The sequence below is a fragment of the Gossypium hirsutum genome, chromosome A01, assembly GCF_007990345.1.
Source record: "Gossypium hirsutum isolate 1008001.06 chromosome A01, Gossypium_hirsutum_v2.1, whole genome shotgun sequence".
Classification (NCBI taxonomy): domain Eukaryota; kingdom Viridiplantae; phylum Streptophyta; class Magnoliopsida; order Malvales; family Malvaceae; genus Gossypium; species Gossypium hirsutum.
In genome coordinates this window covers 26,620,051-26,643,327 of record NC_053424.1, presented here as the reverse complement: position 1 = coordinate 26,643,327, position 23,277 = coordinate 26,620,051, and the positions used below count along the sequence as shown (strand labels likewise).

General features: G+C 35.5%; 2 protein-coding genes, 1 long non-coding RNA gene and 1 pseudogene across 9 annotated transcripts; 3 read left to right on the top strand and 1 right to left on the bottom strand.

Moving 5' to 3' along the window:
* Positions 1 to 43: 43 nt before the first annotated feature.
* On the bottom strand, positions 44 to 5,568 carry LOC107918053 (uncharacterized). Of its 4 annotated transcripts, none has more exons than XR_005922017.1 (6): positions 5,400 to 5,568; positions 5,009 to 5,121; positions 4,788 to 4,905; positions 4,344 to 4,679; positions 4,120 to 4,191; positions 44 to 277 (listed from the first exon to the last, which is right to left on the bottom strand). It is a non-coding gene; the product is annotated as an uncharacterized lncRNA (long non-coding RNA). The 4 variants fall into 4 exon arrangements; XR_005922020.1 differs by having other exon boundaries at positions 5,393 to 5,533; XR_005922010.1 differs by lacking the exon at positions 5,400 to 5,568 and having other exon boundaries at positions 5,009 to 5,276.
* On the top strand, positions 4,393 to 5,533 carry LOC121224376 (uncharacterized). Of its 2 annotated transcripts, none has more exons than XM_041107641.1 (2): positions 4,393 to 5,142; positions 5,400 to 5,533. In XM_041107641.1, the coding sequence occupies exons 1-2, from the start codon at positions 4,393 to 4,395 to the stop codon at positions 5,466 to 5,468; spliced, it is 819 nt and encodes a 272-aa protein (XP_040963575.1). In that variant the 3' UTR covers positions 5,469 to 5,533. The 2 variants fall into 2 exon arrangements, with proteins under 2 accessions (XP_040963575.1, XP_040963627.1); XM_041107693.1 differs by having other exon boundaries at positions 5,393 to 5,525.
* Positions 5,569 to 7,285: 1,717 nt separating the features above from the next.
* Positions 7,286 to 12,850, top strand: LOC107918055 (uncharacterized). Of its 3 annotated transcripts, XM_016847555.2 has the most exons (11): positions 7,286 to 8,136; positions 8,261 to 9,409; positions 9,549 to 10,688; positions 10,825 to 10,866; positions 11,170 to 11,246; positions 11,420 to 11,504; positions 11,664 to 11,747; positions 11,875 to 11,976; positions 12,112 to 12,210; positions 12,374 to 12,490; positions 12,590 to 12,850. In XM_016847555.2, exons 1-10 carry the CDS (start codon positions 7,375 to 7,377, stop codon positions 12,482 to 12,484), a joined length of 3,651 nt encoding a protein of 1,216 aa, XP_016703044.1. In that variant the 5' UTR covers positions 7,286 to 7,374; the 3' UTR covers positions 12,485 to 12,490; positions 12,590 to 12,850. The 3 variants fall into 3 exon arrangements, with proteins under 3 accessions (XP_016703044.1, XP_016703043.1, XP_040967094.1); XM_016847554.2 differs by having other exon boundaries at positions 12,374 to 12,850; XM_041111160.1 differs by having other exon boundaries at positions 7,900 to 8,136; positions 8,244 to 9,409; positions 12,374 to 12,850.
* An 8,067-nt stretch (positions 12,851 to 20,917) lies between these two features.
* LOC107917090 (uncharacterized) lies at positions 20,918 to 22,966 on the top strand (annotated as a pseudogene).
* The last annotated feature ends 311 nt before the right edge of the window (positions 22,967 to 23,277 follow it).

Below are 23,277 nucleotides of genomic sequence, written 5' to 3'. Positions count from 1 at the left end.
GTTAAATATTAAAGTGGACTAAAAGAAATTGTAAGGACTAAAGTGAAAAAAGTAGTATACTTCAATAACTAAAATGTGCATTAAGCCTGTTTTTAAATATAGTTGTAGACTAATGGTAAAGTCTGCTACCCTAGCACGTTTCTGTCTGCCGCCTCTGGTATGCGTCTTTAGGTTTTATTCTGGTTTTATTGTTTTCTGTCTAGATCTGTTCGGCGCTCCTGGTACTGCATCATCCTACTGTGTGTCGAGAGTTTAGAGTCACATGTAGATCTGTTACCTGCAGAGATGGAGAATGAATTAGCAGTTTTGTCGCTTAACGATGGAGAGGATGAAATTTTACAGATCCAAACGGAACCACATGCTGTTGGGGAAGAAGTGTTTCAATTGGTAGGTTGTTTTTTAACAGCCAGTTTAATTAATATTCCAGCTATGAAGGGTACGATGGCCAATCTATGGCACCCTGTAAGGGGAGTTCAAATTAGGGATTTGGGAGAAAAAAGATATTTATTCCAGTTTTTCCATATAATGGATCTGGAGAGAGTTTTAAAAGGTTCACTGTGGACCTTCAATAATCACTTGTTGATTCTGTCTCACTTACAACAAGGGGAGGAGCCACTAAAAGTTTCATTAATTTATAGTCCATTCTGGGTTCAAATCCACGACGTCCCTATTTTCTTATTCTCTGAAAAATTAGCAGAGCAATCGGGAAATTTCCTAGGCGATTTCCTAGAATATGATGGATCAGGCAGAGGGAAGGAAAACCGGAATTACATGCGAATTAGAGCCAAACTTGATATCAGACGCCCCTTGAAGAGGAAAAAGCAAGTTTTGTTTAATGGCAGATGCTCCTATGTCAGGTTTAAATATGAATGTCTATCCCTTTTCTGTTTCTATTGTGGTCGATTGGGGTATAGTGACTCGTTTTATGAGGCTAAAATGATGTTGGATGTGGAGGTTGCTAAGATGGGTTGGGACTTATCATTGCGCACCCAATCCCGTAGAGCGTTATCAATGACAAGCATCTGGCTAAGGGAGGAAAGTGAGGGGAAAAATGGATAGTAATGGAATGAAAGCCGAACCCAGAGGAATAGAATGTGGGAAGAGGGATCTGTTGAGAGGGGAGGGGAAAACATTAATCCAATTCTGGGTTTTAGTTTAGAAGGAAGGTTGTCAGCGTTCGATAAATCTAAGGGGAGTATCGAGATGGATCATTCGCAAAATGCCATGGAACATGATCTTGAGGAGGGCGTTATTATCGGAGAGGAAGGGAAGAAGAGAAGTAGAGGCGAGATAGAAGAGTCATCTAGTAGAGATGGGTATGAGGCTTTCACAACAAGGACCAGGAGGGAGTTGGGTTCTAGGCATGTATTATCGGCGGCTGCCAAAAGGCAAGCTGACCGATCACAATGAAAATCCTGAGTTGGAATGTTCGTGGTTTGGGGAGGCCATGAATGATTCGACGGCTTCAGCATACGCTGAAGTCACAAACCCCAAATAGTCTTCTTTATAGAGACAAAATAATGTAGACAGCAAATGGAACGAGTGCGACGAAGTTGTGGTTTTCGAAATGGTATCGAGCTCGATGTTGATGGTACTAGAGGAGGTTTATGTTTGGCTTGGAAAAGGGATGTTAACATAACACTTCAAACGTTTTCTAAGCAACGTATTGATGTGTTAGTCGAGGACAGTGATACTAGGGTTAAGTGGAGATATACGGGTTTTTATGGCTCTCCTTATGCACGAGAGAGGAACGAAGCTTGGGGGGTGCTAGAAAGTTTGATTTCTGTGGAGGATATCCCTTGGTTTGTCTGTGGGGACTTTAATGAGATTATGTATGGGTTTGAAAAAAATGGAAGATTACCAAGAGACGAGACACGAATGGAGTCGTTTCGAAGAACTTTGGAAGTTTGTCAATTGATCGATATAGGGTATTCGGGAACTTAGTTTACGTGGGAAAGGGGCAATCTGCCGGAGACAAATATTCAAGAGAGGCTAGACAGAGGAGTTGCTACGGCTAGTTGGATTTCTATGTTTCCGGAGGTCAAGGTCCAACATCTAGTGCATTCTTTCTTAGATCATTGTCCCCTTTTGATCAATATGAGGAAAGATGAAGAAAGACAAATGAGTCTCTCTTTCAAATTTGAAGCTTGGTGGGTATTGGAAGATACTTTCTTTGAAGAAGTTAAACATTTGTAGGAGTCTTCTCCAGGTACGCTACTCATGAAGTTAGAGAATCTAAAGAAAGGTTTGAGTCTTTGGACAGGGACTATTCGTGTAAGGCGAAAGGGAAAGAGGCAGATTCTTACCGATAAGCTGACCGACTTGCTGACCAATGACAGGGATGAAGGAAATTTGGCAGATTTGATTGACACAAGAATTCAACTGAGTTTAGAAATAGAAAAAGATGAACATTATTGGGAGTAGACAGCTAGACTGAATTGGTTGAAATATGGAGATAAAAATACTGCCTTCTTTCATAATTCAGCAACCCAACGGCGACGAAAAAATTAGATACATACACTGCAGAATGATATTGGCGAAGAAATGGAGAATCTGCTTGAATTGGAAGGTGTTGCTAGGTCTTATTTCAATAATTTGTTCACGGCTGGAGATTGTGGGAATTATGATTATGTGTTGTCTGGTAGTGACTGTTGCGTGTCTGAAGAATATAATGGGAAACTTACAGCTGCATATACTAAGGAAGAGATCCGAGCAGTGGTATTCGAGTTAGGGGCAACTAAAGCGCCAGGGGAGGATGGTTTCCAACCTTGTTTTAGCAGAAATGCTGGCACATTATTAGAGATGAGGTCACTTCTTATTGCGTACAAATACTAAATGGCGATATGGAGTTCAGTTTGTTGAATTCAACTAATATTGTGCTTATTCCGAAAAATTCTAATCCCATGAATATGTCGCATTTTCATCCAATAAGTCTCTGTAATGTTTTATACAAAATATTGGCGAAGGCAATTGCTAATTGTTTTCGAAGAGTAATCAGGAAATGTATTGATGAGGCACAAAGTGCATTTGTGCCAGGAAGATTGATCTCAGACAATGTGCTGATAGCTTATGATATTCTTAATACGCTTAAGCATAAAAGATAGGGAAAAAAAAGGTTTATGGCAGTGAAGTTGGACATGAGTAAAGCGTATGACTAGGTCGAATGGAGATTCTTGAAGGAAGTGATGATTCGTATGGGGTTTGCTACAAGATGGGTTGAAGGGGTTATGAATTGCATTTCTTCTGTTTCTTATTCAATTGTCATTAATGGATCCATTAGGGAAAAATTTCGACCATCCAAGGGCCTTAGACAGGGTGACCCTTTGAGCCCATTTTTATTTCTTTTATGTGGGGAGGGTCTATCGAGCTTGTTGAGACTAGCGATGCAGGAAGGAAGTTTGAAAGGGGTGAAGGTCAGCAGGAGTGGACCAGCGATTTCACACTTATTATTTGCAGACGATTGCATCTTGTTTGGGGAGGCTACAATTCGAGGTGCACATCTTTTTAAAGATATTTTAAGCAAATATAGAGCTTGTTCGAGTCAGAAGGTTAATTTCGAGAAGTCAATGGTTTTCTTTAGCAAAAATACGTCGTCAATGGATAAGCAATTAATTGCCAGCTTGCTGGGGGCTTGATGTTCGGAGGAACCGGAACGATACCTAAGCTTGCCAAATATGGTAGGTAGGAGGAAAAAAGAGTCTTTCTAAAATTTGAAGGATCGTATAACAATGCATATTGACAAATAGAGTACAAAATATTTATCACAGGGAGGCAAAGAAGTCTTTATTAAAGCTATTTTTCAAGCTATTCCAACTTATACAATGGTCTGTTTCCTACTACCGAGAACTCTATGTGACGGTATCGAGAGTGTTTTCGTAAAAATTTGGTGGCAAAAGGGTAGAGGAAAGAGGGGTATTCATTGGTACACTTGGCAAGATCTTTGCAGTTTGAAGGAGAGTGGGGGTTTAGGTTTTCGAAAGTTAAACTAATTTAATATCGTGTTGTTAGCAAATCAAGGTTGTCGATTGATTAATTATCCAAATTCATTATTAGCGAAGGTTTTGAAGGCAAAATACTATCCGCAGTCAAAATTTATGGAGGCTAGGTTAGGAAATCTACCTTTTCTCACCTAGAAGAGCATCTGGGCTTCGAAGGGACTTCTCCATAGAGAGCTATGCTGGAGAGTGGGAACTGGGAGAGAGATATCCATTTGGAATGATTGTTGGGTCCCCGGGATTGAAACAATTAATCGGTAGAACAAGACAAAACGAGGAGCTGGAATTAGTCTCAGATCTTATTAACAATTCGAGTACGAAGTGGAAAGTAGAGTTAGTATGTAATACCTTTCAGAATGAGGTTGTTCAGTGAATATTACAGATCCCTCTTGCTGAAATGAACTATGCTGACCGTCAAGTTTGGAAGGGGGAACAATCTGGGGAATTCACCATTCGGAGCGCCTATAAACTATTACAGGATTCTTCACTAAATCCTAGTAGCATTATATTACAGATCGAATTAAAAAATTTTTACAGCAAACTTTGGAGCCTACAACTTCCTACAAAAATCACAAATACAATTTGGCGTATCTTTTGGAATTATTTGCCCACACTTGTAAACCTTAGGAGCAGAAGGGTGCTCATAAATGCTTGCTGCCCCCGCGGTTGTTTGGGGGATAAAGACTGCTCGCACATATTTAGACAATGTCTTACAAGTTTAGAAGCTTGGCAGATGTTAAACCTTTCATGGGTTACCAACAACTCAATACCTGAGTTTCGGGATTGGCTTACCTGGGTACTTCTGCAGGGAACTAAGGAGCAGAGTCGACTCTTTTGCTATGCTCTATGGCTAATATGGTACTCCAGAAATCGGCTAGTACATGAACGGATATTTATCATAGGAAGACAACTAGCACAGAACATTCTAAGTTACAAGGCTGAGCTAGATGAGGCAAGAACTAAGCAAGAATCATCAGATTTATTTCGAAGAAACAGAAGCATGGAAATCTTACCAATGATTAAGATATATTTCGACGCTGCGTTCGACAAGCGAACTTCCAGATCTGCCTCCGGAGTGTTGATGAACTTTTGGCATCAAAGTCAGTCCTTCACAATAATGTGCCATCTCCGTTCGCGGCAGAAACATATGCAGGATTGGAAGCAATTCGGTTAGAGATTTTATTGGGTTTTCGTGAATTACAAATCAGAGGGGATTCAATAACAGTAATCAGGAAGTGTCAAACAACAGAAACAGACAAATCAGTCATAGAAGTAATTATTCGAGATATTCAGAAGAGGTGCATTCATTTTCAAACAATAGAGTTCAAGCATATCCCCCGATCAGATAATATACGTGCCCATCAGATTGCAAAAGAAGCTTTAGAGAGCGGAGTCACCTCTTACCTGGTACAAGGAGAACCGAATTTGCATGACTCGCCTTCGGAAGGTCGTTGGGCAAGAGATCCAGACTAGAAGACGATGATGAGGAATGGAAGAGTTATGAAGATAGCAATGAATGTTTATTTTTTGGGCAAGGCTATCGACTGAAAGGCTGGATAAGACTGAAATAACGATTCGTATAGTAATGTGGAGTACAGCTGTTGTTGAAATGACTGGGGTAGAGTAGGCTGCTTTTTCTAGATTCATCTATTAGGTTGTCGGTTTATATTTCTTTAGCTGTTTCATTTTTGTTTTTAGGAAACTTGCCTGTTCAGCTTTGCTCCGGATAGGGCTTTTATTTTCTTTGTTTCTTAGGCAGGTCCGTGGCCCATTTTTTCTGTTCATTATATATATAAAAGCCCAGTCGTCTCTATTTCAAAATATATATATAGTTGTATACTTGTAGTGTCTTTGGTGGATTCTTATGCTTTTTCTTTTAATGTGTTGATTTTTTATTTTCTCAAATTTTCTTAAAGCAGAATTGCAAAATTTGTCCCTAAGTTTTTTCTTTTCTTTTTCATTGTTATTTAATTTTTTCTTTTTCTGAATGTCGCCCATATTATTGAAATTTTTGTCAAAAAAATTCAATTTTAATTAACAACTTTGTTAACTAGCATGACGTCTTATTTGATGATTTTACTAATGCCATTACTGATGTAATGTGACACCTCATTTGATAACTTTATTGATGCGGCATGACATATCATTTATCATATAGTGTTTTGGATTAAAATTATAAAAATTAAGTATTTAAAATTTTATAAAAATATAAAAAATTATAAAAAATGTAAATAATTTATTGAAAAATTTGAGTCAAAACGTGATATTCTTTATGCATTGATCATCATTGATAACAATGGGTCCCCTCAATTGATTAAGAATGCATAGGAGGCGATGCCAGAGGCCACACTTTAATTATGGAATTGAGTTTGTTTGATGGGTCTTGAGGCAGTTCATGCTCTAGTGCCATTGATAGTTAAGGATGCAAGTGTAGGGATCGTGGAGGATGTATGACGATGTTGATGCAAATTGCAAGGCGTGAAGAGCGAGATATTTTAGTAGATGTATCGTTTTTCTATTAGAATTGGTGTGTATTGATAACGTTATATTTCAATGTATTATTTTAAATTTATCAATATTTTTTAAAAAATATTTAATATATATATAAATATTTACAAATATCAAATGATTATATTAAATAAATTTCAATATAAAATATTCATGCACCAATCAGTACATAATGTTTCAGGAAAAGTTTGTATTATTCATTAATATAATGATAAAAAATTATAAATTTTATATTCTTTAATATTATTCATGTATAAGTAAGTGGAACGGTACATATTGATATAAATGGTTGGAACCGACTACATTAGTAAAGAAAGTAAAAAAGTGATGCGGGAACCAAGTGAAGTTAGGGTTTTAGGTGATTTGTTGGATGACAAGATTAGAATTAATGAAAGAGTAAGGAAAAACACGGTGGCAATTTTGTTGAACATGGTTAATTATACGACAAGAAAAGGGACGAAAGAAGTGAAAAAAAGAGAGCTGGTTACTCATTTGAGTAATTTTAGACCCAAGTCAAGTTAATTTTGAGTTGGATTGAAAATAAATTCAGGTTGAAATCATATCGAATTCAGGTGAATTTGAGTTTTGTTGATAAAATCAAGTTAAATTGAGTTTTAAATTCATCATATCGGATTTTTGATTTGTTTGTAGAGAGTATTAAACCCATTTTAATTAGGCCCAAGGTTTAAAATTGAAAGGCCTGGTATTGGAAGGGACAAAAAGGTTGGCATATGCGGCTAGAAAATTCCATTTTTATAGACCGTCCTTACCATCTATATATATAAACAACCATTTTCCTCCCGCCATCCTCTTGAACAGTGGCTTCAACGGAATTTCCCAATCTTTTCCTTTATTTTTTCGAATTAAAATTATGCTTCGTTACTGCTTAAGATCTCGTCGGCGTTGCTATCTTCATTATACGCGACGGTTTTCCTCCTTTTCTCCCAACTCCGTTGAATCCCCTAACAATCTCAAAAACCGGCAACCCGTCCCTTCCCAATCACCGCCGCCGCAAAATTTTCAAACTCAGCTTTCAACTCGCCCTTCTGCAACGGTTTCTCTTTCTCGAAATTCCGTTTTGGCCCTCTCCGCCACTCTCCTCTCCGCTATCGTCGCTTCCGTCGCTGTTTTATCTGCCAATAAAGGCAATGAAGCCTCCGGCGGTAACGGTAACCCTAGCCCTAGGAGAAGTCCTCTTTACGACTCAATCGAGCACACGATGCAAAAATCGAACGAGTCCTTCAGGAGGATCGTCCACCAAGCCAAACAAACCAGCGTTGCCGCCTCTGTTTTGTGGCAATCGTTGAGGTCGGTGATGTCATCCGCAAACCACGAAGTTCGGGCTGGGTTCGAGCTACGCGTGGCGTCTTTGCTTGCGGACATTGCCGCTGCCAATGCGAGCCGCAGAGCGGCGATTGTGAACGCTAGTGGCGGCGCGGTAGTTGATTGGCTCCTGGAGACGGTAGCAGTGGGCAAAGCAGATGTTTGCGGCACTCAGGCTGAGGCGGCGAGGGCATTGGCTTACTTAATTGCGGATCCCGACGTGCGCAAAGACGTGCTTGGAAGACCAGGCGCCGTTTCCTATCTGTTGAGGTTCATTTTTTCATGTCAACCTCAAAATAAATCTAAAAGGGTACGTGTTTATTTCTTTTTGTTATATACTGATTATGAAAATGTAACTTTTTTGCACCCTAATCTTGTTGGTGCTTCTAAGTTTTTTGTTTTACCATTGATAAATAGCTTTTGTGTGGGAGCAGCATTCGGGTCGTAGTTCATTCGATATTTCTGATTCTTTGAAAGGTAGAAGTATGCTTGTGGCTGCTATAATGGATATTGTTACATCCAATTGTGAGTGTGTAGAAAAGGAATCTTTTAAGCCTTGGCTACCGGGAAATGCAGAAATGAGAGATATTGCTGCAGCTGTTCAAGTTATTGAAGAAGGTGACATGCATTTAGACGAGGGAGAGAGAAATGATGATGATGATGATGCTGGAAGAGGGATGAAAGGGATTGGAATTAAAATTCTTGAAGGGACGACTGCTATAGGGCTGTCGAGAACATCTGAGCATATGACATTAGATCATTCAAATGATACCCCTTCAGAATTAGATAGGGATACTCCGAGAACATTTGCATTGATGAATAAGCATGGTAGTTCAGTGGAACAAGCCAATTTGTCAGCTGCTGTTGTTCCTGGTCTTTGGGATGATTTGCATTCTCAGCATGTTGCTGTGCCTTTCGCTACGTGGGCATTAGCCAACTGGGCAATGGCGTCGGAGATCAATAGGTCTCATATTGAAGAATTGGATCGAGACGGAGAGGCTGTCATGTGTGCTTTACTAGCACCTGAGAGATCTGTGAAATGGCATGGTAGCTTGGTGGCTCGGTTGCTATTGGAAGATCATAATCTTCCCTTAAATGACTCTGTCTCTGATTGGGCATCCAGTCTTCTTTCTACTGCTTCACATGCAAGCAAAAATGAAGACATTTCCTTATCTCAAATGGCTTTATCGGCTTTTATAGTTGCTGTTGAGAGGAGCCACCAAGCTCGGAGGACTGTAATGGAGAAGGGTCTTGAACTGATGAGAGTAACTGCAAAGATAACATCAAAGCATCAGCAGGTTCAAGAAGCTCTTGCAAAAGCTTTGGAATTGCTCTCAACTGAGGACTCGCATTTATCTATTGAAGAAAGTCAAAAGTGGTCTGGTATTCTGCTTTCTTGGGTTTTTGGAAAATCTTCCTCCAATGAAATTCGGTCCTCTGCCATAAGAATTCTTTCTTGCATTCTAGAAGACCATGGTCCATCTTCTGTTCCAATTTCTCAAGGTTGGTTAGCTCTTCTGCTGAATGATATCCTGGTCTCCAGCAAGCCATCATCTGTTAAAGAAGGCATCGACAAAGTCAAGGTTCGAATGTGTACCTTTTGTTTTTAATTGCTTTCATTGTTATATGCAAATTTAACCTCAGTATGGACATGTTTTGAAGGCTAAGAATAGATTTTAGTAACTTCAACTTAAATTACTCATGATCTGTTGAAATTTGCAGACTCAGATAGACCAGTCTAACATTCTTTCAGCTGGACAGACTACTAATCAATTAGCAGTTGCTGTCGTTAATATGGCTGGAAATTGGTTAACCGGTTCTGTTGATACATTCCCCCTGGCAGATCTTCTTTCTCTTGATCCTTTTGCTGGACCATTTAAAAATCTGAAGAAAGATAATCCTCCAAAGTTAGATGTTGCAGATTCTGCATTGGCAACCCTCAAAGGGATCAAAGCACTGACTGAAATTTGTGCCGAAGATTCTTTATTGCAGGATAAGATTACCGATCTAGGGCTCTTATGTTTGCTAAGACGCTATCTGTTACGTGATGATTATGAGAAACTGGCTGCAATAGAGGCTTATGATGCATCTAGAGCGCCTGAAGCACAAGAAAGGGTTTCAAGTACTGAAGGTGAGGTGTCATCTTCAAATGCAAACACTCCATCAAGTGTCCGAGTGCCACCTACTGCTCACATTCGGAGGCATGCAGCTCGACTGTTAGCTATTCTTTCACTCCTTCCAAAAGTTCAGAAAGTCATTGCAGCTGATGAAACTTGGTGTAACTGGCTTGAGGATTGTGCTGATGGGAAGATATCAAGCATCAATGACCTTAAGATACGAAGTTATGCTAGGGCAATTCTATTAAATGTAATTTGCCATCAGCAAATTGGTATTGACTCAGTAAATAGTGGTCCTGAAAATGGTAGCAGAGATGGTACAAGCATCTGTCCAAGTTATGATGACATGATATTCTTAATTAACCCTGAACGTCCCCATTGGAAGTGTTGTGGAAAAGATCAGTCCTCTGTTCAGAAAGATAAGTCTAGTTCGAATGAGGTTGGTTCCACAAACAGTGATAGTACAGCCGTAACCCAAGTTTCAGATGTTTCTGACTCATCCAAATCTTTTAATGTATCTAATAATGATGCTGACTCTGAGATTCCTCAAATGGATATTGTATTTGTACATGGGCTACGTGGTGGACCTTATAAAACTTGGCGCATAGCTGAGGACAAATCCTCAACTAAGTCTGGCCTGGTAGAGAAAATTGATGAAGAAGCAGGGAAGCTTGGGACCTTTTGGCCAGGTGAATGGCTTTCGGCTGATTTTCCTCAAGCTCGCTTGTTTTCCCTTAAGTACAAGGTTTGTTTAAGTTTGGTGGTAGTTTTCAGAAGTTCAAATTAATAGTTTTTTTTTTTTGCAAGCAATTCACTTCTAGTAATGTTGAGGTCTTCAGCAACTGTTTCTCATACTTCAAGATCTATCTTATTTTATACAGACGAACCTAACACAGTGGTCTGGAGCTTCCCTGCCTCTTCAGGTTCGCCTCTTTTGGTTTATTTAGTTTGTGATTTTTGTCATGCTTCGTTTACTCGAGTTGTGGAAGTGTCACCTGAGAAATTCATTTATGAAATACGTATATGCATGTTTCGATTAACTTATGAGTTTTTCTCCTCTTTAAACTCATGCAACATTGGAAGCATCGTTTGAAACTCAGTTAATGAAGTTATATGCTTCCATATTTCTTATGATATTTGTGGGTGTAATGCAGATGTTCAAACTTGTGGCTATCATATGCTTTTTCTGCTGACTATGTTCATGAACTTTTCATTTTGACTTCCAGGAAGTTAGTTCCATGTTATTGAAGAAGCTGGTTGCTGCTGGCATTGGGAGTCGGCCTGTTGTATTTGTGACCCACAGGTTAATCAATTTAACCTCTCTTTCTTTTTACATTTTTGGCTTGGGGGTTCTAGTGCAAGAGCTATCTTGACTTGGGTGTTTTGGTGCCAGAACTTTTTTTAAACGACTATGGTAGTCTTTAATTGTTCCAATTTTGCCTTATCGTTCAATGCATGACTTCCTCTTATATGTAGCCTGGGAGGTCTGGTGGTCAAGCAGATGCTATTTAAAGCAAAGGCAGAAAATATGGATGACCTTGTGAACAACACTGTTGGAGTTGTAAGTGCTCAAAATATTAGAGATTTTCTGTTTCCATTATTTTATTCAAAAACCGAAATACCTTTGTTTAAATAAAAGGAACCTTGAGGTATGATGTTAATGTATTTGAACTTCTTGCTGTGGCAAGTTCAACAATAGTAACATTTCATCTAATTTCAGGTGTTCTATAGCTGTCCACATTTTGGTAGCAAGCTTGCTGATATGCCCTGGCGAATGGGCCTTGTGTTACGTCCGGCTCCAACTGTTAGTATTTTAATCAATTATGAACGTTTTAATCAGTAAATAATTATAATTCCAAATTTTGGACTTGTAAAATAGTTTCAATTCAGAATCTGATGTTTGAACCATTTTCATTGGTTTTCTTTCATAGATAGGAGAATTGAGAAGTGGCTCTCCACGACTTGTGCAACTTAATGACTTCCTTCGTCGCCTTCATAAGAAACAGATGCTCCAAGTCCTTAGTTTCTGCGAGGTAATAGATATGCATATATTGATGATAATCTTTTCTCCTCCCCCTAGAATACTGCATCATTGTGCGTGTTTGCAATTCATTTTAATCTAATCAAGTGGTAAGGTTGATATGATCTTCAAACTTGATATCTTTCAGACCAAGGTCACTCCAATAGTTGAAGGTTATGGAGGATGGGCGTTCCGTATGGAAATTGTGCCAATTGAATCAGCCTACCCCGGATTTGGTGAACTCGTTGTAAGTGTTTATCATTTCACATAGATACTTGTATTTTCTTTAAATAATAATAATGATTCTATGAAAGTATAATAATCTAAATAGGTAACATCCACAAATTGAAAATGCTACGTCTAAATGGTGCTATTCTCCAAAATTCATTCTTCTTTCTACTGTGAAACAGGTATTAGAATCAACAGATCATATAAATTCATGCAAACCACTCAGCCGATCTGATCCTTCATACACAGAAACATTAGAATTCTTGCGTAAACTGAAAGCTCAGTATACATGAAGAGAAGTTTAGTATTATACTCGGCATTTGGCATCATTTGTTTCACTTTATTTTTTATTTTCTCTCTGAATTGATGGTTTTATATTTGATTTTTTTTATGGGAAGCTGGCGGAATTGAAGTTTTACGGTTAGGAGTGGATCAGGTAACTAACCATTAGGTAAAAGTTAGAACCTCCCAGTATATACTTTCATATGCTCAAACATTTGTATAGCATCTTTCTGTACATCATCTCTGTTTATCCTCTACACTGTATTTCAGCTTCCTTCATTTATTTGTTTGTATCTGTAGGAAATAGAAACCCATACAATCAATGGGTTCTCTAAATACACTGTATACACATTTACGAATAAAAGAAAATACAATGACAAAAAAAAAAAAATTAGACCAATAAATCCATCTTCTTGTTTTACTTTGTTGTTGAATAATTCGTAATTTAAATTCTTTAATCAGATTCGGGCTCCGACTTAGGGTTGAGAAGAAAGCGAAAAAAGATCTAAAACGTGTTTACATTGGTGATGCTTCTTCTTGACGTTGTTGGGGCTTAAAGATGTGCCATTTTATGTTCTAGTGAATTATAAGAAAATAAAACATTTAAAATATATATTTACTCGTAGCTCATATTCATGTTGATTGTCCTGAAACTCGTCTCTTGTTCCTTTTGAGTAACAAAGCTTTGTGGTTACTAATGTTAGTGGTAAAAAAGTTTAATTAAAGAGAAAAAACACTATTGGATGATGACTTAAAAGAAGTTTATAAATATGCTTTTAGAGTTTCTTGCTGTGTTTTTCTTGTTATATTTGATACTCTTTTAGGTGTTGTTTGGAGAGTTATATTAAATATAAAGTAAGGATTTTGGGAGAGTGATATGTAATAATTATGGTTCAAGTGTGGGGCTACAATTATTCAGTGTAAAAGGGTAGATTGGGCTTAGGTCAATAATTTGCCGGATAAATCATTGAGTAAAAATCATTCATTGAGTGAGGTTTCGTAAATGTAGGATTGTTGATTTGAATTGAATTAAAACATGTTGCATGTTACTTTTCTTTTTTACTTTGCTTCTTGCTTTGTTGTTTAAATTGTTCTGTCCCAACATCTGTTCTAATAGAAATTAGAACAACAGAGTTGAAACTAGTGCAAACCAAAGACTTTTTAGATTGGTATTAAAGTGAGCTCTAGAGATGCGAGAAGCAGATTCTCAATTTGGCTTGCCATCATGAAATCCATGAAGGAAGGTGGTTCGGTTACTTGACCCCTTTGCTACTTGTTTTAGAAAACTATGTACAGTGGAAGGCTTATATGAGGGCTTTCTTTATGTCTATTAATGAAGTAGCCAGGGAAGTTGTTGAAGACGGGTGGCCTCGACCCATTGTGGTGGTTGTTGATAACACCACACGTCCTAAAGAAAGAAGCAAGTTACAACACCTTCATTTGACTTGATTGTTGAATTCAGATATGGAGTGTCACAAAAAGGGCCTCTTTGAATTTGAACTAAGGACCAATTAATTAGTAGCTTAATCAATTATAAGCGACTTTATTAAATAAATACATATCATATACAACAAAAACCCTCGAAGAAAAGTTTACTAACCCAGGTTTCTGGACTCTAAGGTAACTATTAATTTACAATACATTTGACCCCTAGGTGGAGTGTTTAATGGTACCCTCTTCCAATGTGCATGACTCTACTTAAATGATTCCTTATATTCACATGATCTAGCTTGATCCCTCCTCGAGTTTTTTTCTCTCGCATATCTTGCAATCACAGGTCAAACCCTTGTAAGTTCAATTGAACTTGGTGAATTTCTTCATTACACAAAACTTTCCTCACCTTGCTGGGGTTCAAATTATAATACAACTCCTTGCTTGTTTGAGACATTTTCCTTAATCTGTCGTAGTCGACTTTATCCTATTTCTGATTTTGTCCATTAGCAGGTAGATCGTTGAGCAATTATCTTTTGGCCACTAATAGTCTTCTTTGATAATTCTTCTAAATGTCTTTCCATCTCTGCAAGCTCTTTTCCTTCCTCCTACTTATGTTAAGTGGTTCTCATCTTCTTACCATCAAGCCTTATTAATGTAGCCATCCAGCCTATATTTCCAAAGACTCTTAGTGAGTATTCTCGACCTCCTTTGCCCATGACGGACCCCTTTCTATCTTAATCCAATATGACTTGTTCATCTTCCATCTTTTGGTATGACCAACAAGGTCCCACGCCGTCCTGGTAATTTAAATCCCGCTTAGTTTAAATAATGGTCGGATTACTTCTTGGTAAGTTTGCTTCAATCGTAGGACCCTACCCTTAAGCGTATCACACCTTTTTGCTACCATCTACTGCGGCCTTCAATATTCAGTCAAATGTCGTTGTATGACCATCTAAGTTCATGATTTCTGTTTATTGTCTTCTCTCATAACTCGCTATTTGGCAGATACTCCCTAAATGGTTTCTCTTTATGGAAGAATAGTGTTGACTGACATACCTGTCATAGGTGTCGTCCCTCATCGAACTTTTCAATTTTGGGTTTTCAGCCATCCCTTCTTATCCCAAGACCTTTCTTGTTGTGATGCTCACGACCTAGACTCTATTTTACCAACTCCACTGAACCTTTCTCAACTGTTCTTAACGATGAATCCTTATTGCGATTCCCTCATTTTACTATTTCTTCTGCTTACCTAGTACTATTGGTGCTACAATTCACATGTCTGATTCCCGTTGGTTATCTTCCCTTATGCCTTTTCGACTTTCATAATTTTTATTTTAGCGGATCATTTCTCTTTCTACATTTTTTTTCAACTGTTTTTCCTTCGTTTGCTGGTTCACTATCGTTTGCTATCGATTATCTTTTCTTCCAGCCATTTTTCTTCAATGGTGGGATTTCCTACAATTACTGTCTTGATTTTCCATCCATGATTATTGTCTTGACGGACATTCTATGTTTCTATAGTTAATATATGGTTTTACTCATGTTTGACGTCCCTACGGGCTCAATTGGTTGCCATAGTCAAACTATGGTTTTACCCTCTATAATCTTTGCGTTTACTATCTCGGTGGAGTACCCCGTATTTAACGTCCTATCGGACTATCCCTTGTTTAATATCCTGTCAGATGATTTCATGTTTAATGTTTCGTTGGACTAACTATGATGCCACAATGTTTTTCAACCATGGTTTTACACATTATAACCTGCGTTTACTATCCCTACAGACTACACTGGTGGCTATAGTCTAACTATGGTCTTACACTTTATGTTTCTCGTGTTTACTGTCTTGACGAACTTTTGAAGGATGCTAGAGTCTTTCAGCTATGGTCTTAGTCTTACTTACCATGATGCCATAACTTTTTTTAGCCATAGTCATACTCATTTTCGTCTTGATGTCATAACATCTTTCATTTAGGATTTTACTCATTTTTATCATGATGTCATAACATTTTTCAGCTATGGTTTTACTCATCTTGGTGTATAGCCTTCGATCAGACCCGTGGCTTAGCAATGATCTTTACTCTTCCCCTTTCATTCCATCCATTCTTCCATTTAACATCCTATACCTTGATGCTTGAATTCCGTAGTGTCTCTGCAATGCCTAGAGTTTCGCACATCACAATTTGCACTCTACAAAATCGTATGACGGTATCTAACATAGTTCACTCGCTTTTCCTTATTTTTAACTTCGTTTATCCCATCACTAATCCCCTTTTATAGTTTCATATGCAATACATATAATAAATAAACATCATGGGGTCATGCATACTGAACTAGAATGACGGATACTCATAAACTTATGAAATCATGCATCATACTTTGACACTTATGGGTTTGAGTACAGAAACTCATCTGGTGCTTCTTCGCTTTGTCCGCTTAACTTTTCCAACCCCTAGAGTTTCCATTCTTCTGGCAGCTAAGATTAACAACCAATTCATGGGGAGAAACTTAATGTTTTTACCTTAGCCCTTGATTTTCTAAAAACATGCAGAACCCTTAAAATAGTTCTGAAAACTCTTAACTTTGGTCATTTAATCTCACGTACACTAAGGGATTTAGAACCTTACCAGCTTACTAGATCCTTTATTTTCTTGAGTTTCACAATCATTGCTCAATCAAAGCTTTCCAATAGCATTGCTTCTTCGGAGCAACCATGGAAGATGAATGAGAAGAGAGGATGAAGTAGACTGAGGAATCCGTCTGAGGATTCATTTCTCAACTATTTATAGCCCTTCATATGCGGCTTCCAACCGTATATCAACCATTCATCCATATAATCATTTTGTTTCCTATTAAGGGATTAATTGGTTACATTTTAACCAAACCAAGATTGGTTTTCGATCATATCCCATTTCGTTCCTAAACTTTTTTAGTTCTTCAATAGAGATTACCAACTTAAGGTATCTTTCAATTTAACCTTTAAATTTTCAAGCTTAAAGGAAATAGGGTGTAACACAAATACACTGCAGAAGAAAGAAAGATTGTTTATGAAAATTCACAAGCTCTAAATGCTATTTTTAATGGAGCTGACGTAGACCATCATAAATTTATTTTGTGTGAATCTCTACTGAGACATGAACAATCTTGCAAAACTTACATAAAGAAAATGATGTTGTGCGCATGTTAAAAACTCAGATTTAAACAGCCAAGTTTGAAAATTTAAAAGTGCTTTAAAATAAAGCTATTTATGAATTTTATACAAGATTATGCGAGACTAATGAGACTTTCTGTCTTGGTGATCTCTTTTCTGAGGATAAATTGATATGCATAGTGTTGTGATCTTTACCAAAATGTTTTACCATTAAAGTTATGACAATAGAAGAGACAACTACTCTTAAGTTGGATGAGTTAATAGACTCACTCTAAACTTTTGAGTTGAATTTAGAGGAAGCAAGATGTGACAAAATGGGTCTTGAAAAGAACAGAACATTCAATTTTCAAAAGTTTGTTCCAACAATGAAATTGATGAGATCACAGGGTAGTTAGTCTTGCTCACAAAGAGCATGAAAAGATTCTTTAAGAAGGGAACTAAATCAGATTATGGTAGGATAAAGAAGAATCAAGGAGGAAAGTTCACAACCAAAAAAGAATGATGTTTAATATTATGCACTAAACTAGATTTTTAGAAACTTTGATTGTTTGTTGATAAAGAATGAGATGGATGAATGTGGAAGCAGATTGTAAAGTTTGTCAAAGTCGTGAATTTGACTTAGGACTGTAGACGTTTAAAAAGAAATTTGGATTTTTGACACAACTTGAAACGCAATCAAATTCAAGTTAGATAAAATAATTAAAATGAATAACTAATATAATTAAAATAGAATAATAAATCTATGATTAGAATAACAAGGAAGAAAATAAAAAAGATAGATGGAAAGATAGAACGTGGTATGTAGAAGTCATAAGAAGTCTTGGAAACACGAAAGATTCACAACCCCCTCAAGCAGCTCTAATCTAACCTCTAAGAAAGAAAAGTTAGCAACAAAAAGTTTGAAGATGATCCTCATAATTTGAAAAAATTGTTAAAACTCTTCTAAAAGAAATTCAAGAGAAAATCTTAAAAAGAAAACTTAAAGAGAATTTATAAATTTAAAAAAGAAGTTGATAATAATGAATTTAATGAATTGTGTACAATACATAGGCCTATATATAGACTAGCTAAATAAATCTAAATAAAACTCTTAACTATACTAGAATTATAATTTAATTTAAACAAGAAGTAGTTTTAAACTAAATTTTCTTTTAACATAAAACTTTTAAATAACTTAAAACACTTAATAATCATAAAAAAATAGAATAAAATAATAAGATCTGATAAATAAAATATTGGGCTTATATATAATAAAAATTAAGCCTAAAATCCGAACCCAAAATGATTTAAACTCGAATTAAAAGTCTGAAATTTGTAATTCTCATTATAATCCCGTTCAGAAATTCTGCTCACGCAGTCTTCACTAAAACGGTCATAACTTGAGCTTTTGAATTCAAAATCGAGTGATTCAAAATGCATTTTGAAGTTAAGAGATAGATCTTCAAACATCATGAGACATCTTAACCCAAAAATATTAGGATTTCATCCAAAAAGTCATTGCAATTCTGCTGATTTTCCAAGCTTGAAAATTAGTGGCTTTGATGATTGAAATTTAATAAATTTCACCTTATCTTTATATGTACTGCTTGTCCCATTACGTGTTCAAACAACAATTACAACATGCTAGTTTGGAATAGTCAAAGTTTGTGTGTTGGCATATTTACTTTTGATTAAATCCCATTAAAACAATAAATATGGAGATATTTTATGGCTAATATTTTAGAATAATCATCATTTGGTTGTGTAACTTAGAGAAGAAGTAAAGAAGTTTGAAATGTTTGGAGCAGTTATGTTTTTCCTTTTTTTTTTAGGAATATTAAAAATTGCTAGAAAACTTGTTGATGAAGGCTTTTATGAGATAATTACTCTAAAACACAGTTGAATAATCACTTGAAGAAGCTCAATGAATTAATTCTTAGAATTTTCAACACCAATAAGGAAAACTCATAAATAAATCAAATAGGATTCAAGCCAAATAGAAACCAAGCTTTTTTTTGGGTGGATCTTTAGACTTGAAAAGTTTAGCAAATAAGATGAGTAATTAAGAGTCCATTTGTTTAGATGTAAAATGTTTTACGGAAAATATTTTCTGCATTTTTTTGTATTTGTTTCATAGAAAATAGTTTAGTCAACGAAAAATGACTTACAGATCAAGGTAAAATAAGTATTTTTTCCTGTAAAATGACTTACCATTTTGAAAAGGTTCAAAGCGTAAGTTATTTTTTAGAAAAAAGCTCATCTATAGATAATTTTATTTTTATATAAAAATTAACTTAAATTAAGCTTAATATTGTTATATTGATAATATTTTTTTAAAAAAATATTTAAAATATTATATTTTTTAATATTATTAAACATACATATTTAATTATTTATATTTAATCCTATAATAAATTATTAATATAATAAATATAATTTATTATTTTAATAAATTATTTAATATTTCAACTTTATTTTAATAATAAAATTTAAAAATAATAATTTTAAACAATATTATTCACGAAAATATTTAATATCAATAGTTTAATAATAAATATTTATTACAATTATAACTAGGTTAAAATATGCCATAAGTCTATGTACACTTTATAGATTTGTAATTTAGTCTTTGTAGTTTTATTTTAAAAAAATTAGTCCCTTTACTTTTCAAATTTGAAAATCAAGTCCAATTGTAGACATCATTAGTTTTTTTGTCAATTTTGTTGATGTCACATTTTCAAATAAAAAATACTCACTTAGTAGTCATGTAATTAAAAAATGATGTTGTAATAAATCTGAATTTAACATAATATTTTTAATATATGCAAAAATAATGTAAAATATAAAATTATAGATAAAAATAAATTCAATTAAACAATGAAAAATAAAAAATCTCAAATGTATGTTTATTTAATTGAAAACAACTTTTATGAAATATTTTTAAAAAATCTACCAAACAACAGAAAATATTTTACATAGATTCCTCCAAACACTAGAAAATATATATTAATTTTTCCAGAAAAGTAAATTCTAGGATAATAAAAAATAAAGAAATGGAAGTAAATAAATGATGAAACCGAATGTATAAGTTGAAAGATGGCTTGTGGCAAGATGGATAATTTGATTAAGACAAAACATCAGCAATGAACTTTACTCTATGTTTGGATTGAAATGAAAGGAAAGAAAATGAATATTTTTTATTTATGTAAGGAAAAGCTAAAGAAGATGAGTATCCTTTGCTTTCCTTTAAAATGTCAAGAGGGAAATAAAAATAGTTAAATTTACTTTCATTTTATCAATACAAACAAAATCCATTCCTTTTCTTAACCTTTCTTCTTTTCCTTTACAATTATGAATCCAAAAATAGTGTTGGTGAGATTTAATTAACTTCCTCAATTCTAAAAGTAATGCAAGATAAAGTGACAAGACCCCCTCAAACAACTTTTAAAGACTATTCTTGAAGTTCAAAAAATCTCCTAATAAACTCTACAAATCCTCCTAAAAAAACTCAAAATATATAACTGGCCTTATAAATAATTAAAATAAACATTAAAATTAATTTAAACATAAATCCAAAGCCTCCAACTCATAGTTACCACTTTAATTATGTAAGTTTAGAATTTTTTCTTTATGTAATCTTTATTTTAATAAGTTTCAAACAATGGGCCAGTGATTTTTGTTATTGTAATTTTTTTTATTTATTTTGGGTCGATTTTAACAGTGGGTTTTTTGTTATTTTTATATGGGGTATTGTTTTTTTTTTTAATTTGGCCAAAGCTAATCTAACCCCAAAATACGTAAATCAGTTCAACCGACTTTTACTAATATCTCAAGGCTAGTCTAAATTGTCTTCATAAGCCACTCCGCAATCCATAACGTATCTTTTTAGTAAATAGCCCTTCAACTCCTTTAAAGTTTCTACGGTGACCGGTGCATGGTTTGGCTATTAGTCAGTCGGTTGCCACCCCTTCTCTCCCCTTATTCGTCAGCCATCGTCTCTTTTTTTTTTTCTCTCAAAAGTATGAAGAAGCACGATTCAAAATAATAAATTCTTGGCCTTAGTTTAGGTTGTGGTCTTCAGTCGAGGGTGAAGCTTGGACCCTTTTACTAAATTAGTGACGACTCTTTCCACGGATTCTATGATGGGTTGTTTTCTTAGCTCCTTCACAATTGTTGTTTTAGGTCAGCAACGACGTTTGTATTGCCATGAGAGCGAGCAGTTTCATATCAATTTGGCTCTGCTCATTTTGATGGTTTGGCTGCTAAAGTTTTAGGCTTGACTTCTCTCTTTGCTCATTGTTCATGGGCTTCAAGTGAAGGATGCTAGTATTTCATTTGTTTGGGTTTTATGATTACTTATCTCTACAACCATTGTTTTATATATTGTATGAAGCATTGACTTTTGATTGCTTGTGATATTTTTCTAAAGAAAACTGGATGCCGGTTATCTTGGGAAACAAAATATTTTAAGAAAATGAAATAGATATGACATTAGGGCAGGAATGATGATGTAAAAAGAAGACAAATTTTTATATATTAACCTGTTTTATTCAATATACAAATACATGACGGTCTATGTTCACAGAAAACTCAAACAGCGGTGGGTCACCATAACGCTCCTACGCATCGGTCTTTACGTTACCTAATCCTATAATTATAAAATAAACAAGACCTTCACCATGTGATTGAGGACCGAAGAAGATCGAAATTCAGACGTGAGATTGTCGGCTGTTTGGTCAAACAATCAGAACCTTTTATTGCCGCAACTCTCTCCCACTCCGCTTCGTAAAGAAATTGAGGAATTTCAGTTCTCAACAACATTTGTGAGCAAGGAAAGAAAGTAAAAAGATGGAAGTGGTGAAACCAAGTTCGCCGATTCCGAGTTTTGATTTCAACAGTGCTCCTCCTTCGCCCAGCCGATTTGGTGAATGTTTCTTCAGTGCACCCACCACTCCGTCAAGAATATCTGAGTTTTATAGTGAATTTGATCGTTTGTCGATCATGAATCATAATCAAATAAGCAGTTCTTCGGCGATTCCTTTTGATTGGGAAGAAAAACCAAAATCAGTAGGAAAAACAAAGATCGATGATGATGATGAAGTAAATTTCGCTTTTGATTTTCGTCAGCCATTATTGGAGAAAACCTATCAGCTTTCAGCTGAAGAACTCTTCGATGGTGGGAAAATCAAGCCCTTCAAACCTCCACAAGTTGTTGATGAATATGATCAGAAAATCCCATTTTTATCATCACAAGGGAAAAAGATCATCCATGCTTTTTCACCAAGTAAGAAAACGAATACAGAAGATGGAAGAGGAAGAGGAAGAGAGAGAAAGAGAAAGAGTCCATGATATGTTATCAAAGAATTCCAGCTGTAGAGCAACAAGATCACTTTCTCCCTACCGAGTTTCTGATGAAGAAGATGAAAATGATCATATCAGCAGCAATATTAAGCAATCATCTTCAAAGGGTTCTTCTTCAAGAAAATGGAGATCATTAAGAGATTTGCTGCTGTTTAGAAGCGCATCTGAGGGACATAATAGAGATACATTCAGGAAGTATTCTTCAAGTTTTATCAGAAAATCTGAAGATCACCATCACAAGAGTTCAAGTTTTAAATCCGCTGACTGCTCTGGGTCCGCAAGATCTAAGAGAAAAGTATCGGCTCATGAGTTACATTACACAACGAATAAAGCGGCATCCGACAATATGAAGAGGAAAACATTCTTGCCATACAAACAAGGAATTCTAGGAAGATTAGCTTTCATTCCTGCAGTGGGAACACCTGCAAAATCATATAACAATACTATGTGATTTCATCATCTCCATTTTCATTTGTTTTTTTTTTCGTAAAGATTAATTATCCATTTCATAGTTGTTGCTATAAAAGTGTAGAATTCATGCGAAGAATCATAATCATATAAATTTTAAAAATGATCTTTTTTAAGAGTTAACATAGAACTTACGGTAAAATTTTAAAGAATATATAAAGCATTCCTCTATTAGTAGAAAGAAATTTAGATGCCCCCATGGCAATAAAATGGCCAAACATGCAATTTACACATTTTAGATTTCTTTTTTATATTAGAGACATTAATATCAATATTCTTTAAAAAAAATGAAATTCCAAAAGAAAAATTAATAGGGTCGTATGCTAATTTGGCCTCCAAAGTTGTTCATTTTTATCATTATGTTACTTAAAAAAATTGCATTAAAGAAAGCTAATGTGTATTAGTTAACCAAGT

Bases quoted from the DNA above. Each gene is read 5' to 3' on its own strand.
- LOC121224376 (XM_041107641.1), top strand. From the start codon at position 4,393: ATGAACTATGCTGACCGTCAAGTTTGGAAGGGGGAACAATCTGGGGAA. The intron at 5,143-5,399 runs ATGCAGGATTGG...GTCACCTCTTAC, and splicing joins TCCGTTCGCGGCAGAAACAT to CTGGTACAAGGAGAACCGAA.
- LOC107918055 (XM_016847555.2), top strand. From the start codon at position 7,375: ATGCTTCGTTACTGCTTAAGATCTCGTCGGCGTTGCTATCTTCATTAT. The intron at 10,689-10,824 runs GTTTGTTTAAGT...TATTTTATACAG, and splicing joins TGTTTTCCCTTAAGTACAAG to ACGAACCTAACACAGTGGTC. The intron at 11,748-11,874 runs GTTAGTATTTTA...TTTCTTTCATAG, and splicing joins TGTTACGTCCGGCTCCAACT to ATAGGAGAATTGAGAAGTGG.